This window comes from Patagioenas fasciata, chromosome 4 (assembly GCF_037038585.1).
Source record: "Patagioenas fasciata isolate bPatFas1 chromosome 4, bPatFas1.hap1, whole genome shotgun sequence".
Taxonomy (NCBI): domain Eukaryota; kingdom Metazoa; phylum Chordata; class Aves; order Columbiformes; family Columbidae; genus Patagioenas; species Patagioenas fasciata.
Window position 1 is genome coordinate 41,235,525 of NC_092523.1, and position 16,182 is coordinate 41,251,706.

At 36.0% G+C, this 16,182-nt stretch overlaps 1 protein-coding gene across 3 annotated transcripts in view; it reads left to right on the plus strand.

The window, feature by feature from the left end:
- The window catches only part of SH3RF1 (SH3 domain containing ring finger 1), an 87,402-nt gene that overhangs the window by 55,297 nt on the left and 15,923 nt on the right, over nucleotides 1-16,182 (plus strand). For all 3 annotated transcript variants that reach the window (XM_065837497.2, XM_065837499.2, XM_065837498.2), the window contains exons 5-8: nucleotides 4,111-4,413; nucleotides 5,310-5,420; nucleotides 13,460-13,614; nucleotides 15,992-16,162. In XM_065837497.2, the coding sequence (XP_065693569.2) occupies nucleotides 4,111-4,413; nucleotides 5,310-5,420; nucleotides 13,460-13,614; nucleotides 15,992-16,162 (740 nt within the window). The remainder of the gene's footprint in view (nucleotides 1-4,110; nucleotides 4,414-5,309; nucleotides 5,421-13,459; nucleotides 13,615-15,991; nucleotides 16,163-16,182) is intronic.

The following is a 16,182-nucleotide window of genomic DNA, read 5'->3' on the forward strand; positions in this document are numbered from 1 at the left end:
CTATCACTGTTTGGTAATGTGATCTGATTTAAAGCACTTGGAAAAAAAAAATCAGACTTCTGTAATAATACTAACTCAGAAGAATGAGGTAAAACCTTTCATGGAAGTTTTCATCTACTTTTTGACTGTTTTGCCTGCCCAGAACTTAAAACAGAAAATTTATGCGAAATGTGGATGTTGTATATTACATCTGAAAATATAGAATGTTAGTTTTGAGTTGAAAATCGTAGTCTCATCCGCACTATATTTGAGTGAAATAATCTCAGTGTTAACATTCCAACAACAACTTCTGAGTGTTATAGTTTTGATTAATTTTCCTAACAAAAACTGCAATACAGAACTATTTCATTTGTTTCAAAAACAGATATAAAGGCAGCTTTGCTCATGATTGTGATCTGTTCAAGATTTGCGAGATGATTCTTCTACTGGTTAGACAAAATGTATTTATTCCAAAACTTTGATAACAAAGCTGAGTTTAGGTTTCTAAGCTATTGTCAATCCTCCAGGATGATGTGTAGCAAAAATAATAACATCAAATAAAGACAACGTTGGTGTTAGTTCCACTTGCACTTTACTCCTTTGTTTCCAAATATACGTGAAAGTAAACTGCTTCTAGAAACTGGAATTTGACGAATAATAGTGTTGGTAATGTGGGAAAAGAACTACTTGACAAATGTCGATGAAATCAAATTGCATAAATAAAAATTTTGAATGAACATAAACAGAAAGATCTCTTGTATGTATGGTTTTCACTTAATTTCAGGAAGTGATTACATTTGAATTCTAACTGAGTGAAGGATGCCTGAATTAGTATGTAGAATAAGTACAGTAAAGCACAACTATAAGAGACCTTGGAGCAGATCTTGCACAGGAGCCTGCTTGATAATTTCTCCAGATGGACACAAGCAGATGGGATCCCGTGTGCTGCCCTCAACCCCTGCTTGGTGCTGCTGCCTCTGCCTCCCCCCACTTTGGAAAGCTGTTCTGTTTCCAGGGGTTTGTTGGGAAGGGGAACTTCCGGGCTCCCTGTTACAGTGAAGATTTTGTTGAATGGGAAAAAAAAAAAAAAGTAAATGTAAAAGTTAAAGAAGCTTTCATTCACATATGTCTGTTTAGGAAAACAACTGACGTAGAATGTGGAAACAGATACAGGGGTATTTGTTGCAGCAAGGAATGCTGTATTGAAACACTTCATAGCAGGAGTGGGCTGCATTCCCACGGTGACCTTGAATGGTTTCTTGCCATTTCATTGGAGAATGCATGCAAGTTCTTAATTTCTGTTCTCAAGGAAGATGTAAACTGCACTCTGCAAAATATTCTGCAACTAATGCAACCCTCAGGTTGCTTCTAAGAAAAGGCCAGTAATCAGTTCACTTCCACGTTTAGGTTCATGCTCCTGTCTTATGCTTACTTTCCTACGTAAGAAAGCTCAGTACATTGCTTATGCTTGAATCGGTCTTGAATCAATCCCATGGGCAAGTCCTCACTTTTCTGTAATAGGCTGTTCACTGTACAGAATTAGCCAAATTCTACAGGCATTAATAGATTCAGGAGGTAAACAAACACAATTAGGTGTAACAGGTACCTTGGGCTTTTAGCAGAGTGGCTTTTGGGTTTGGTTTTTCCTCCTGGGAGATCACTTAACTTTTCTGATTAGGTAGTGCTTGTTTCAGAAATGAGTGCTGCTTTTTTTCCTCTGATCTGTGTGATTTGTGAAGAAGCTGTTTGCTGAGTAAAGAGGTGTATTAGATAAGAACAGAAGTGGCAGCAGCCATCATATAAAACAATATGGAGGACATAGATTCTCAGAAACAATGTGAAGAATTTCAGTCTGAGTTGGAAAAAAAATATGCAAAATACATGAAATTATTTGTCTTTGAAAAGCCTGCTTGTTTTTCCATCATGAAGGATAAGATCCTGACAGGATGAGTAGCAAAGTAGGCTTTTTTTGGTCTTATTTTCTACTTGATTCGTAGAATTGTAGAATCATTTTGGTTGGAAGAGACTCTCAGGGTCATTGTGTCCAACCATAACCTAACTCTAACCTAACACTAAAATACCATATCCTTCAGCCTCATATTAGTGTTCTGTGATAATATAACATTGTTTTTACTAGTCTGTTAAAAATGTTTGCTCTAAATTTAAAATCTAATAATTAAAACCCAGATAATGGGCTTGCAAGTTAATTGGAGAAATCTGGATGGTTTTGTCTTCCGTACTACACAAGTGGTACAAAAGTGTTTTGTCTGTATGATCCATGTCCAGTGTTAGCAGAAAGGAAAATCTGATGTCCACCTTTTTCTTAGGAATGTTTACTACTGTGATGTTGTCTTCTCCTATCCTTCCTTTTCTCTTAGCTGCCTTCTAAAGGACCAACAATAAGAACACTGAGGAAAAAATGCTATGTCCTCATCTTAGTGTCCTTTTTCAAATCCCCTGCTGTGCCCCTCTTCCACTGCAGTGTGTTCTAGGTAGTGCTTCCTCTTCAAGCATTTCAGAATTTGAATTTTCCTGCTGTTACATCATAGTAGGTTTTTTACATCAATTCCTCATTGTTTCAGTAGTTCTAGTTTTGAACTTCTTGTATTTTTTTGTATATGCGTGGAATTTCCTTCCAAGTTCTCATCTTCCAAATACTACTCAAAAACCGTTTTTATATTAAAAAAAAAATAAAATTTTATACCGCTTTATACATATCTGCTTGTCCTCAGAGATAGGACAGTATTCAGGGTATAAGCTGTTCTTGTCTGTGGAAGCTGCATTTAAATCAGTATTGATGCTACCATGATTAATGGCTTATTATTTGTCTGGTAAAGTTTTGGGGTAAAATACTGCTTTAAAACTGCGTAGTAGATATCTTAAGACTTGTGGAAAAATGGATAAAATAAACAGAAAAAATAATATGGTGAAGAACAGAAATAGTACTTCAACAGTAACTGATTCTCTTCATCCTGATGTTCTTCAGAAAAGATATTTCCCTTCTTCATAATTGGCTACACTTATCCAAGTAACAGTATTCATATTTAGCGCTACATATTAACATTAGTTAACTTGTTCAGAAACCTGGTGCTGGTTTTACTTCAGCTCATGCATAAATGAGAGTTCTGACATTAATATTCCCACCTGCTCTAAAACATGAATAAGATTTTCTGGAAATAAAGGCTTTGTGAAAAATGTAGGACTTTTTGCTTGTTTCCCACTCCCTCCCCCTTACATAGTTTACATTTCATTGTAAGAAGAAATTGTGTGTGATTCTATATTCTTCCATTGGAGAGGAAGGATTTGTTTGCATTTAATATAATATTGTTGTAACAAATTAACAAATAGAAAATTTTGTTGTGAACAAAAAATTCATTATATAAGCTTAAAAAAAAAAACAAAACAAAACATTTGAGTGTTCTTAGGCACAGAGATGCTACCTCTGCATTAGGAAATTCAGAAGCTGAGGAGGTATTTCCACAGAATTGCTGATATATGTTTCTTTTCTCTTTATAATGTCTTATGCTTGTATCGCTACTCGTCAGGCAGTATATTGGTATAGCTGGATCTTTAGTCTGTCCTACTATGTTCTTCAATCTGTGCTTAGGAAGCCTGTTTTTTATTACTGGCAATGATAAAAATGTGTGCACACATACCAAGGGATACTAGGAGGAATGTCTTCAAGAGCCCACATGCAAAGGTGTGGGCTTATGTCATACTTGAAATCAAAACAGAAAAGGCTTTAAATGAAGTGAACATTCAAGAAGCTTTGTAATACAGACTTTTATAATATAAAGTCAAAGGGAAACACTGTGATTTATCTGACTTCTAGATAACATAGGCAGCGGATATTGTTGAATTAATCCATGTCTGGGCTAGAGCATGATGTCCTTTCTTGATGGAAATTTTACCTTTGATGGATAGCCCGTGCCAGCCCAACAGTGTGTTGAGTTTGAGCTTGTAGTGAGAGAGTAGTCACTCTGTAATGATTAATTTATAGAATAGGTCAGTATGTCACAATTTTAAGTTGCAGGGTTTAAATTCTTTTATGAATGAAACAGAAATTTTTTTTGTTATATTCAGCTGATTTTTATAAATACAAAAATCCTAACATGTGACTGTCTTTTGTAGTTTAACACAGCAGCCAAGCAGCTGATAGAATTGGATAAGCCCTCAGGTTCTGCCGTTGACTCTGGAGAAGGTACCTCTGGGACAGCCCACAACAATTCAACCCAAAAGCACACCGATACCAAGAAAAACACCAAAAAAAGGCACTCTTTTACCTCCCTCACCATGTCCAACAAGTCTTCGCAGTCCTCTCAGAATCGCCACTCAATGGAAATCAGTCCTCCTGTCCTCATTAGCTCCAGCAACCCAACCGCAGCAGCCCGCATAAGTGAGCTGACAGGTCTTTCCTGTAGTGCCCCTTCTCAGGTAATTTACATGAAATAAAAATAAATCATGTGTGCACTTCTTAAAAAATAACTATAAAGGCTTCTTATCTTGTCAGATTACTTCAAATTATTAGTTTTATGTAATTAATACTAACATTATTTCACAAAGTTTGTCTTCCAACATGAGAACATGTAAGGAAAACATTTTACAACGCCTCTTATATAATGACAGCAAATATTTTTGGTCTTGCAAGCTGATTTTTCACAGTTGTTGACCTCTTAAGTGCAACAAAGATTTTTAAAATGCGGAAACTAGAAACTGGAATGGTATAATTTATTGTTGTTTTTTGTTTTGTTTCTTCTAAATTGAATATAATAGTGGATATTAATAAAGTGCATGCAAGTAAAAGGTAAATTTTACTTAAAAATTACATGATTTTGAGAAATGTACCATATTAATCTCAGTGTGATAAGTACCGATATTTATCTGGCTTTATTTATTTGTTAATCTCCAAAGCTTTTAGTTACAAGCTACAGAAGTTGGTGAAAAATTGTCTGTTTCACATAGGCATTACATTTGAGGAGAAGAGAGAGAAATGGAGACTAAGAAGTGTTGGCATTATTTTATGTGAGCTAATAAATATGTTTTATTTGGGATCTGACAGCCTTTTGTGGAAAAAAAAAAAAAAAAAAGACATTGGTAAAAGTGCATTTGACATTGCTAGTTCAATATATCTCCTAAGTTTCTGAAATGTCAGGAAAAAAAAGTGAGCAGTGTGATCCAATACTGTAAGTAACTAACAAAAAATTACTTGCAGTCTGAAGTTACAGATAGTAGAGTACTGATAATTTTGGCTATGAAGCTTACAGCTCTGTCAAAACCAGCTCTTATTAAATTACTCAGAACTGACCCTGTTTTGTTTATTTCTTTGCCAGGTTCATATCGGTACTACAGGGCTAATTGTGACTCCACCCCCGAGCAGCCCAGTCACAACAGGGCCTTCATTTACCTTCCCATCAGAAGTTACCTACCAAGCTGCTCTTGGTGTAAGTACCGTTTAAGAAAACTCAGCTTTCCCATTTATCTTTGGTCTGTACAATCAGTTTTTTCTTGAGTTCTGATAACACTCATTTGAAATTATGGGTTTATGATGATTGTCTATGTGATACACAATAGTAAAAATTGAACTATAACAAAAGCATTGCTTCCTTCCAGAACAGTATTTATTTTCAGCATGAATAGGAGAAAGATTGTGCTGGGGGGTTGAGAGGGGAGGTTAGGGGAAACAAGCAAGATCTTACAAAAAAATATCAACTTGAAACCACAACTGCCTGATATTTTTGTCTTACTTAATATTATCAAGATCCTCCAAAGCAAGTTTACAAACTCCGCTTCCTTATAACTGAATAAGGTTATTTTAGTTGTGTGTATGCCTGTGGCCTAAGGTGTAAGTTAGGTTCTTGGAGATAAATATGAAAAACTGTTGCAAATGACCATCTTTTAAAAGAACAAGTACATGGGAATGCTGTTTCCTTTGGACAAAGAAAATGACATTGTCTTCAAAAACGAGCAGCATTTCATTCCAAACCAAACTGAAATTCTTTATTTTGCTGTGCTTGTGGTGGAGAAGCTCTGGAATGTCCTATATCATACTGCACTTAGGAGAACCTGACTTTAACTGAAGTAAAGATTGTGGATACCAGTTTTCACAGATCTTCAAGATAACTTAATGAGTCTTTATTTTGAGCATAGGAATTCTTGAAATTTCATTGCTGTTTCAAGTGCAAGAGTTGTGCCACTAACCTTTGGGGGATGGGAAGATAGTTGAATAATAAATCTCCACTTAGTTTAAAACAAAACAAACAACCCAAACCCAAACAAAAAACCCCAAGGCTTGATCTTCTTTATGTGTCTAGTTATTCTTGCAGTCTTCTAAGGCAAGTAAAACATGATAAATAGTCTTTCTGCTAGATATGTCTGGTTTTGTTTTCAGCTTTCACACTGGCATCATTTTACACATTTGTCTGCAAAATCAAAGGCAGAATTGTCTGTCTTCTATTATCAACTTTTTGTTGTTCCAGTAAATGCTTAGGTGTGGCTCAGTCACAGTTGACAGGTTGCATTTTGACAGCTTTCTTTAGGACTCCGAATTATATTCTTTCAGTCCTTAAAATTATGATGCTGTTATTTTCTGAATTATCTCTAGTACTTCTGGCATGTTAAGCACATGGTAAGCGTGTTCCAGAACTGGGTACAGTAATGCACAGTCATTTTTAGTGATGAAAATATTGATAGTATGAGCTTTTTACTTTTATCCTGTCAGTCTTGAGAATTTGAATCCATTCATTTGGCCTCAGTGTAGCACAAAGTTTATGTTCAGCTAAATAAATTTTCATCGTCAGTAGTGATGGAATAATTGCTCTAATCCAAATAAATGTATTTCGCGTTCTTTGGACAGATGACCTTGTTATTGACAATTATACAGTGTGCTTTAGCCCTGCCTTATGGAGTAATGCACATTGCACTGTAGCAATGCTTTATTCTTTCATTTTTAATGACTCCTGCAATCTGTGGGTTATTTGTTGAGTCCTACTGTTGAATTTATGTTAATCTGGAATGAATTAATAATCTCCTGATATTTACATTAATATTTTTGTGTCATAGAGTGGTTGAGGTTGGAAGAGACCTCTAGAGGTCATCTAGTCTAACCTCCCTGCTCAAGTAGGGCCACCTAGGGCCGGGTGCCCAGGATGGTATCAAGGTAGCTTTTGGATTTCTCCAAAGATGGACTCCACAACCTCTCTGGGCACCCTATGCTAGTGTACAGTCACCATCACAGTGAAAAACTGTTTCCTGATATTCAGACTGAACCTCCTGTGTTGCAATGTGTGTTTCACTGGGCACCACGGAAAAGAGCATGGCTCCATCATCTTCGTACCTTCCCTTCATGTACTTATATAGATTGATGAGATTCCCCTGAGCCTACTCTAGGCTGAACAGTCCCAGCTCTCTCAGCCTTTCCTTAATTATATTAATGGCCCTGTGCTGGGCTCTCCAGTACATCCATGTCTCTCTTGTACTGGGGAGGCCAGAACTGGACACCAGACTCCAGGTTTGGCCTCATCAGTGCTGAGGACAGGGGAAGAGTCTCCTCCCTTGACCTGCAGGCAAGACTCTTCCTGATGAAACTCGGGATACCTTTGCCCTTCTTTGCCACAAGGACACATTCTCGACTTGTGTTCAACTTGGCATCCACCAGGAAGGACTCCTAGGTCCCTCTGCATGTGAAGTGTACATCTAATACTAGAAACAATTAACTGCTTATATACTAATCCATGTAGTCTTTTATACTTCTTTCATCCCGTCCTTCAGAAAATTCCTGTGAGAACAGAACAACAAAATCAGTTTTGGAATCATTTGTGCCGTCAGGCAGAATACAAGTCTAGCTAACATATATACTGCAAGCATTGAGTAATTGGTTTGATTTATGGCCAAGATAAGTTTTGGAGAGGATGGGGTAGGCAGCATTCAAAGCATAATTTCAAAAGTTCTGTCAGAAGTTGCCTTTTTTTTTCCTCTCAGTAACAAGCAGTTTTGTTTGTTATTAAGAATCAGTAGTTCTTTGATGCCAACATAGAGAAATACTTCATTTTGGTGTTGGTGCAGAGTCATTAAACCACCTCGGGTGCTTTAGTTGCATAAGCTTGTTCAAAAGCAATCTCACCATTGGTACCCACAGGAATTAAATTACAGTGCTAAATGCAGCATGGAGTGCAACTCCTGCCACCTGATCATCCTGTATCCTGGAGTGCTACTTTCTCTTTGTGATAACCATGTTCCTGGTTGTGTTTCCAATTAGGCTTATAATTCCCATTGAGAATGTGAATTATTCTCTACTACCCTCTTGAAAAGTCAATAACCTTCTGTACATAATGTTCTCTTTCTTCTTGACTTGTTTTCAGCATGACTAAAATACAAGCTACTTGCTCAGGCTACAATCAGGTCGTTCCTGTGTTTGTTTGCTATGGATGATATTAGATGATGATGCAGTTTATAGTCACAAACTCTGAAGTGTATCTTTTACATACACTTTCCTCTTGCTTCGTAAACTCTTGTTTTCATTTTAGAAATGTGCAAAATGGTTCTGACAGGTCAAGGGAGAAAGGAATGTTCTTGTCTCTCTAGATGTTTCCCTTCTTTAAATACCGTCCCTGACATTTTGAGCATTAATTTTAAGCGATGGAATAACTGTGGTGGTATGACTTAATACATCAGAAGTGGTTGGCTTGAGTCCTGCTTTTGTATAAAAATACGAATGTATTTTGTATGAAAATACAAACGCAATAAAATTAAAATATATAAATACAGATGCTTTTGTGAGCATATACTCCTTCATTTCCCTAAGCTTCTCCCTTTATATTTTTCTTAATTTCTGAATACTAAGCAAATGACGAGGGAGTTGGATTGTAACAGAATTTCTCTTGAGTATGAAGATGGATTAATTGTATCTTGTTCCTGTCAGTCATTTTGGTGTTTACAACACTATTTAAAGTAATGGATTGTTCTATGAGAGCAAGCCATTTATACAAATTTCACTTCATGCCAAACTCAGATTAAGGGAGAAAGAAGTAATCAGAGAAGACGAGCATGATTCCCCATCAGCGAAGAAGAGAAGAATATATGCCTTCACAGTAGTCCTGAAATTATGCAACTTTGCATTTTAATGTCCTGAATCTAGAAGCAAAGAAAAGCGAGTGTCTTCTCTTATTTTCTGTCAGAAAGATAACTGCTGCTGTTGTTGTTTTTAAGAGCAGATATTTTGAGCTGTCTTAGTGGGTAGCAAGTTTCTCTTAAGACAGTGGAGATTACTTCCTAGCCCAAAGGAGCCTGTTAGTCTTTTTCTGTGTTCATGTGTAGGATCACATTTTTAGTGTGTTACGTTATTTTGTGAAATATTATGGTGGTTCAAAAAAATGACATTTGTATTAATTTTATTTTGTCCATAATAATATTTTCTAGATGCTATTTGGTACCAGATGTTGTATGAAGTAAGTAATTTGCAGTCAAAATCACACAAATAACACTTGGGAATGAGAGTGCTTTTGTTGAGTGACCAAATACATTATCTGTCCCTTGTATCACTTAAGCAAAATTTAATTTACATTCAAAAAACCTATGACAATTTATTTTAAAGTTTTATTTTACAGCAGCAGTTCTTTAGCCTAGTTCTTTAGCCAGCAGTATTCTTTTTTTTTTTTATGTTTTGAGGTTTGATTCTTTGATATTAAGGAAGCTATGAACCAAGACAAACTTCTCACAGCTGAGGCTGATATTATCACATACATTGTTCTCTGGGACTTCAAATAGTAACTTTGCCCTTAATGGGGGCATTAATTGGTCTGCTCTTCTTGGCCACTGACAATTTTGAACCTTGTAGGTCCTTAATATATTTGAAGTTCTTCATCAAATATAAATAGCAGATGTCTAGTTCAATAGTTGTTGGGTGAAAATATGCACATGCAATTTTGTAAAGCTCATTTACCTGGAGGAAATTCTTGGATGTAATTTATAAGGTAGTTATCTAATGGAGGAGATCTAGTTTCCATAGATTTTGCTGAATAAACTCTTAAAGGAATTATGTGATTTGAACCACGATATGGGAAAAACAGAGACAAAATATACCACATCAAAGTTAGAGTTACATTCAAAAGCAGCAGAAAAAAAACCAGAAAGTACCAACAACAGGTAACTTTCCTTCAGTCTGCCTTTACAGTCTCTTGATAAGTTAAAAGCTTTTTGGACTGCAGTCGACCTAGATATCCATATTTCTACTTCTGCACATTGAATATGTTGACTTTTAAATAAAGTCTTGTTATGTGCACTTAACTAGCAGAAATAGGTGGTCTATATTTGGATGGTTTATGTTCACTTGCATGCTCAAGGTTTCAAAAATTAAAAAAAAAAATCCTGTTTTTTCTGGTCATACTCTCTTGCCCACACACACACACACACACACACACACACACACACACAAAATTGCTCTTCTATATTAAAGCATATAAGGTAGTTTAATTTATTATTAATGAGGCACAAGCTGTGAGGGTTATAGTATACTGATGACATTTAACTCTCTTTCATGTAGTTCCAGCTGATTAACTAGTGTAACTCAGGAGGAGGTTTAAATAAGAACTATCTGAGTTTTAACCAACAAAAATTCAAATCAGCTTTTGTTGGGAAGAGGAAGCAACTGAAAGAAAAGATAAGGTTTTGTATGAGAAGCTTGTTCTTGATAACATATAGTTTAGGAATTTTGTTAAACATGAGCTTTAATTTGTTATCCCTCAGGGGATTTTGCAAGTCTTATATTTTTTCCTAGACCTTGTGGGAGTGAAGACAGTGAATTAATTTTTTTTCCACTGCTGTACCTTTTGTTATTCTTTGGGTGAACTGATTATTGATCTTCAGTTGACTGATACGGGAATGTAGCCTCATTATATTTAAACTTAGTAATATGTATGAGTTTCTAGAGCATGAGTGTAGGCACTGTTTGAAGTTTTTACATAAATAGAGTATAAAATTATGTAATATTTCATCTTTCATTAAAAAATATTACTTGTTTGCTGATTTATATGCTTGAAAGTACACTTGTCTGAAAAGTAGCCATAGAAACTTTCAGTTTTCCCCCATCAACTACCTAAAATAAAAATACTCCTACTTATTTTGATAATGTTATTTTACTAAATCACATGGGATTTGCAGATATTCTTCCACAGAACATTGAATATGGGAACCCTCAAAACTAGCTCATGTGCTGGAGATAGGTGTGTTTCTCAATAGCTAGAAAAATGGTTGCATGCTGGAAAACTTCTTGAAAACTTGGCTAGAGCATTTGGATCTATTTTATCAAGTTGTAGCAGTGCAAGCTGAGGAGTTAGTCCTCTAAAGCCTATCAGGTAGTTTATTTAGATTTCTAAGTACTTGCCAAGTCTTCAGGAGTTTAATTGGGCTGTAGCTCACTGCAGGTTTCATTACCATAGTAATAGACACAAGGAGGGGAACAGAACCTGAATAAAGCAGAAGAAACTAGAGCTGGGAAGATGCCTGTTTTGCAGCTAAAATTTCAATGTCTGTTCTGTGTTCAAATGAATAAAATACAACACCCAGCATTTATATCTTTGGAGTTGCTCGAAGTGTGGAATCGTGACAAGCTTGATGTTGTGCATGAATAGGTTTAATTTTAAAGTTTCCAGCTAATCGTCTCCTAATGTGGATTTACAAGTTCCATCATGTATAAAGGAATCTAGATGCCTAAAAAAAGTTTGAATTTATATTCTGTAGACAGGTTGCCTAAAAGGTAGATGCTCATGTTCAGCTTGGATTCAGCTAAGACATTTGTTGAAGATGACTGGGAAGGGGAAATAACTTCTGCTGTAAAGCAACTGAAAAAGAAATGTTGGTATTTTGGTATGAATTATCGATATATTTTAAAGTTTGTTAGATGGATAGTGATCTGGAATATGAAGTAAATGCAATTGCTGTTCTTGTAAATAACTAAACTATTAGTTTCAGAGCTTACAATGATATTTCTCAAGCAGGTCATCTCTGCTTTGTGTTGGCTACAGGAGGGCTGTTTGGTCTTAAGATATTGTTAAAGTACAATCAGAAAAAAACTTTACGAAACAGGAGTATTTCACAATATACTGTGCCATTTCTGTCATAAATAAACATGAATTTTGACTGAAAAACTGTAAGAGTTAATTAGTTTTTTTCTAGATTTGAAAGCTTTTGATCATGCCTTTTTTACTGTGTCCTGGCAGCGTAACACTAGTTCTGAGAGGTGCCTTTTTATTAACATTTTCACCAAGTGCAGTGAGGTAATAGTCACACAGTGTAGAACTAAAACTTATTTTCCTGTAAGGATTTTGTTTAGAAAACCAAACAACAACAACAACAAAAAAAGCACAACAAGAACAACAGAAAACCACAACCACCTTTAGAAGCAGAGTATGTGAGGGGTATTAAAATGTCTTTCAATTATATTTTCCAAACTGATAATGTAGTGTTGTGCATTTATATGCTGATGAAGAGCCAGGCAGTACTTCAGGACATTTTATTAATTTATATTTTTGTTATGTGGTTTTTAAACCTGAAGAGGCATGGTTTAGAGTTTTGTTTCAGTTTCAAAGGATTGCATTAAATTCATGTTTTAAATTATTTCAGTTTTACATTTACAAATGTTGGAGGTTTTTTATTACTCTTTTGGTGTGCATTGTAACACAAATAATTATTTTTGGAAGGGGGGAAGGAAAAATTCTCCTTTTGTGAGAGACTTTTCCCAGGAGTGTCAGTACACAAGGTTCTAAAGAATTGTCTGTGGCTTTACAGAGCAGAAGGTAACAATTGCTCCATTGATTCTCAAAAGGCATAAAAGCCTGTAGGCAGGACCCCCATTATGATCTGCCTGTAAAGGAACTGTGATTTTTTTTTGCTGGGGTGTTTGTTAAAGATTACCAATCTCCAGAATACTGAATTTCAAAAGCTAACTCTTTAAACTAGAAGAATAGAAGAAAGTGGTAACAATAGCTCAGTGACTATAGTCTGGTATTGTGCTTGCTTTTCTAACCCATACATCAAAAGAAAATTTCCCTCAGAAAGGGTGGTTTTGGGTGCACTGCTGCTGAGTTGTATATTATGTTTCGGCTTCAGGTTAAAAAAACTATCATGTTTTGAAGTACAGTCAGCAATAGGATGCAAAATCTGCCTCCTGGAAGGCTTCTGAATTTTTGTCGAGTCCTATCCTAAATATGTTATAATTAGAAACAATGCTTTCTGTTTTTCCTGTGCTGAGAAATTGCTTGTCATTTGCTTAATTAGCTGCCAAGTCTTCAAGATTTTAAACTGGAAAAAGAGAGTTACAGACAAACCTAACTCTCCAGTTCTGTAGTACCAGCAGGCAAAAGAATACTGAACTCCGCTGTTTTTTTTCACATTTCCTTAGACTATCATACATATTTTTTTCAGCTGATTCAACTCATCAAACAATATTGATCATCTGTTGCTGTTTTTTCTGTTCCCATAAAATCAGAATATGAATCCCCCACTTCCGCCACCACCTCTCTTGTCTGCTGCAATCATTGCATCGGCCTCTGCTGGGCCACAGTCTGCAGGTGTAATGCAAAGGCCTCCATCAGGATCAGCTGACCAAATGGCACATTTACGACCACAAACTCGTCCAAGTGTGTAAGTAAAATTGAGACTTTTTGCCAGTCAGAAAAATGGAATAAGATCAGGAACTTCACACGTGCTTATATTGTGCCAGCTGGCTGTGTTCCGCTAGAATGCCCAGAAAGCTAAGCATACAACCCAGAGCAAAAGCAACAAAAGATACATAAAGGTGATGACCCCTAGAAGCATTCATACTAAGGGATATTTATGTCTCAGGTAAATATAATCAACTGTTGCTGTGTATGGAAAGGACTTGCTTCAAAAATATAAAGTATTTATCATGCAGAAGATGAATGAATCCTCAAGTTAGTGATGAAGACTGTGTAACTCACAAGTGGCAAACTCTGGAGTGAATTTATTCAATATTTTCTATTATGTATGGAATGAAAAGGCTATTCTCTTATGCCAAAACACAGAAAGCACTGTATTTCATTTAGACTGTTATATTAGCATGTCATTGTCAGACTGCTTGTGTAAGTTGCATTTGAAATCTGACTGAAGATTCTACAGTTCAGTTGATTAGTGGGTGCCAATTTGAAATGAAGGCAGAAAGCTGCTAGTTAGCATTTTGTCTTCACACTTGTAATATAAGCAAATGTGCGTCATTCTTCTGGATAAAAATATTTTATATATTAACATGTGCTGCTGACATCTTTCTTCTTGGAAACTTCTTTGTGTGCAGCTTGGAGAATAAGGCTGATGAAAGAAAAACTAAAATTCAGGAGTGGCTGAACCATCTAATAGGACACATTTGAATAATACAGGGACCGCTTTTGTTCTGTGTCTCTATTTTTACCTTCCCATCAGGTTTCCTCCCACTCCAAAAGAGCGGTCTTCTTGTGTAGCAGGTGCATCTGGATTTGAGCTGTTCCTTTGGTGTCATGCATTTTAACACTGCTTCTTATGGATTATTGTGCTTAATGCAGTTAATCAAGTTCCCATCTCATTTATTCCCATCCTCCATCTTCAAAGGGTTGCTCTATATGAGGATACTAATGAAATTTGGAATGATTTAACTAAAAGGGAAGTTAATGAACACCAATTAAAGCACATCAGTTGCTTTCCCATAGAGCTTCAGTACGTGGCTTTGTAGCTCTCCCCTAAATCATGTACCTGTAAAGCCTTTTGTTGGTAATGTGTCATATGTTGTCTTTACAGCATATTTTGGACTTGCTTTACCAGGCACCTATATTGCCTTTAAAGCATTTTTGCAGGTAATGCAAAGTTTCCTGGGTGGACGAGGAACAAAAATATAATGCAAAAAGGAGAAGCATAGAGTTAATGCTGTCATTACTGTGGAGCACAAGAGACAATTTTGATGAGAGGAGGTTTTGTAAAGCCGCATTTTTTACCTTTGGCATAAAAAGAGGAGTGGGAAAGACTGGCATTTTAAGTAATTGTGCATGCTTTTTAAAAAAGGGGCTATTCTACCTGTCTGCCCTAGTTGATTACTTCTTATGAAAAGTATATTCTTTTTGAGAAAATGTGATTTATAAGGATGCTATTTCCCATAGGTCTGCATCTATAATTATGTAAACATTTTTTTCTAAATGGTTTAAATGTTTGTCTTATGTTCAAACTGTGACAGAAAATAGAACACTGTCGTCGTTAAAACAGTATCACTTTTTAATGTGATAATAGGAAATTGTGCAATCTTGTTTGAAGACTTCCCTAGGAATACTCCAGCATGCAACTGCAGGAGCTTTGGTTTTATTTTTACTTTTTTTTTTTTTCCCCTAAGAATATCTTTTTAAAAAGAAAAAATATAAAATGTTTCTGAACTCTCACTATGATTTCAGATGCACTATGTTATGCATTAATGCTGCTTACAAGGAGAAAAGGAAATAACCTTTACAAGTGAATAACTGCTAGCTACTTTACCCATAGACTTCAGGTTCTAGTAATGTATCTTTTTTGGCACTGCAGTTGCACAGGATGATTCCAGTTTTGCACTTCGAAAAGTAGTTCTGATACTGATCTTCCACTCCCAACTAACAAAACTTCTCTGTGCTCCCCACCTCTCCCAAAAAACAAATAAGTTGACATGTTACAAAGCATAAGAGATCCCAGAGCAGATGTAGGGAGAGAGAAGTGGGATATGCTGGGATCTGTAGCTGATAAACACCTATTTAATTAAGTTCACTAACTTAATCTTATCAGAAGCATTGTACATTACATTAAAGTGCAGTTAGGACGTTATTCTTAATGGTCATTGTTTTTCTTAATAATGCCATAACTTTGGTTTTGATATTTTAAGAGTATGATGGATCGACTAACACATAACCTTTTCTGCCACGCCTTCTCATCTCTGGCTGTACTTTCTGCCAGAAAACACAAGTGGTGTTTTCAATGGCTTAGGTTTATCAATTGCATCTACTTTCTTGTCTTTCAGGTATGTTGCCATATACCCTTACACTCCTCGAAAAGAAGATGAACTGGAACTGCGGAAGGGAGAAATGTTTTTAGTGTTTGAACGCTGTCAAGATGGCTGGTTCAAGGGAACTTCCATGCATACAAGCAAGATTGGTGTTTTTCCTGGAAATTATGTGGCTCCAGTTACAAGGTGTATTTTTATACAAGTGT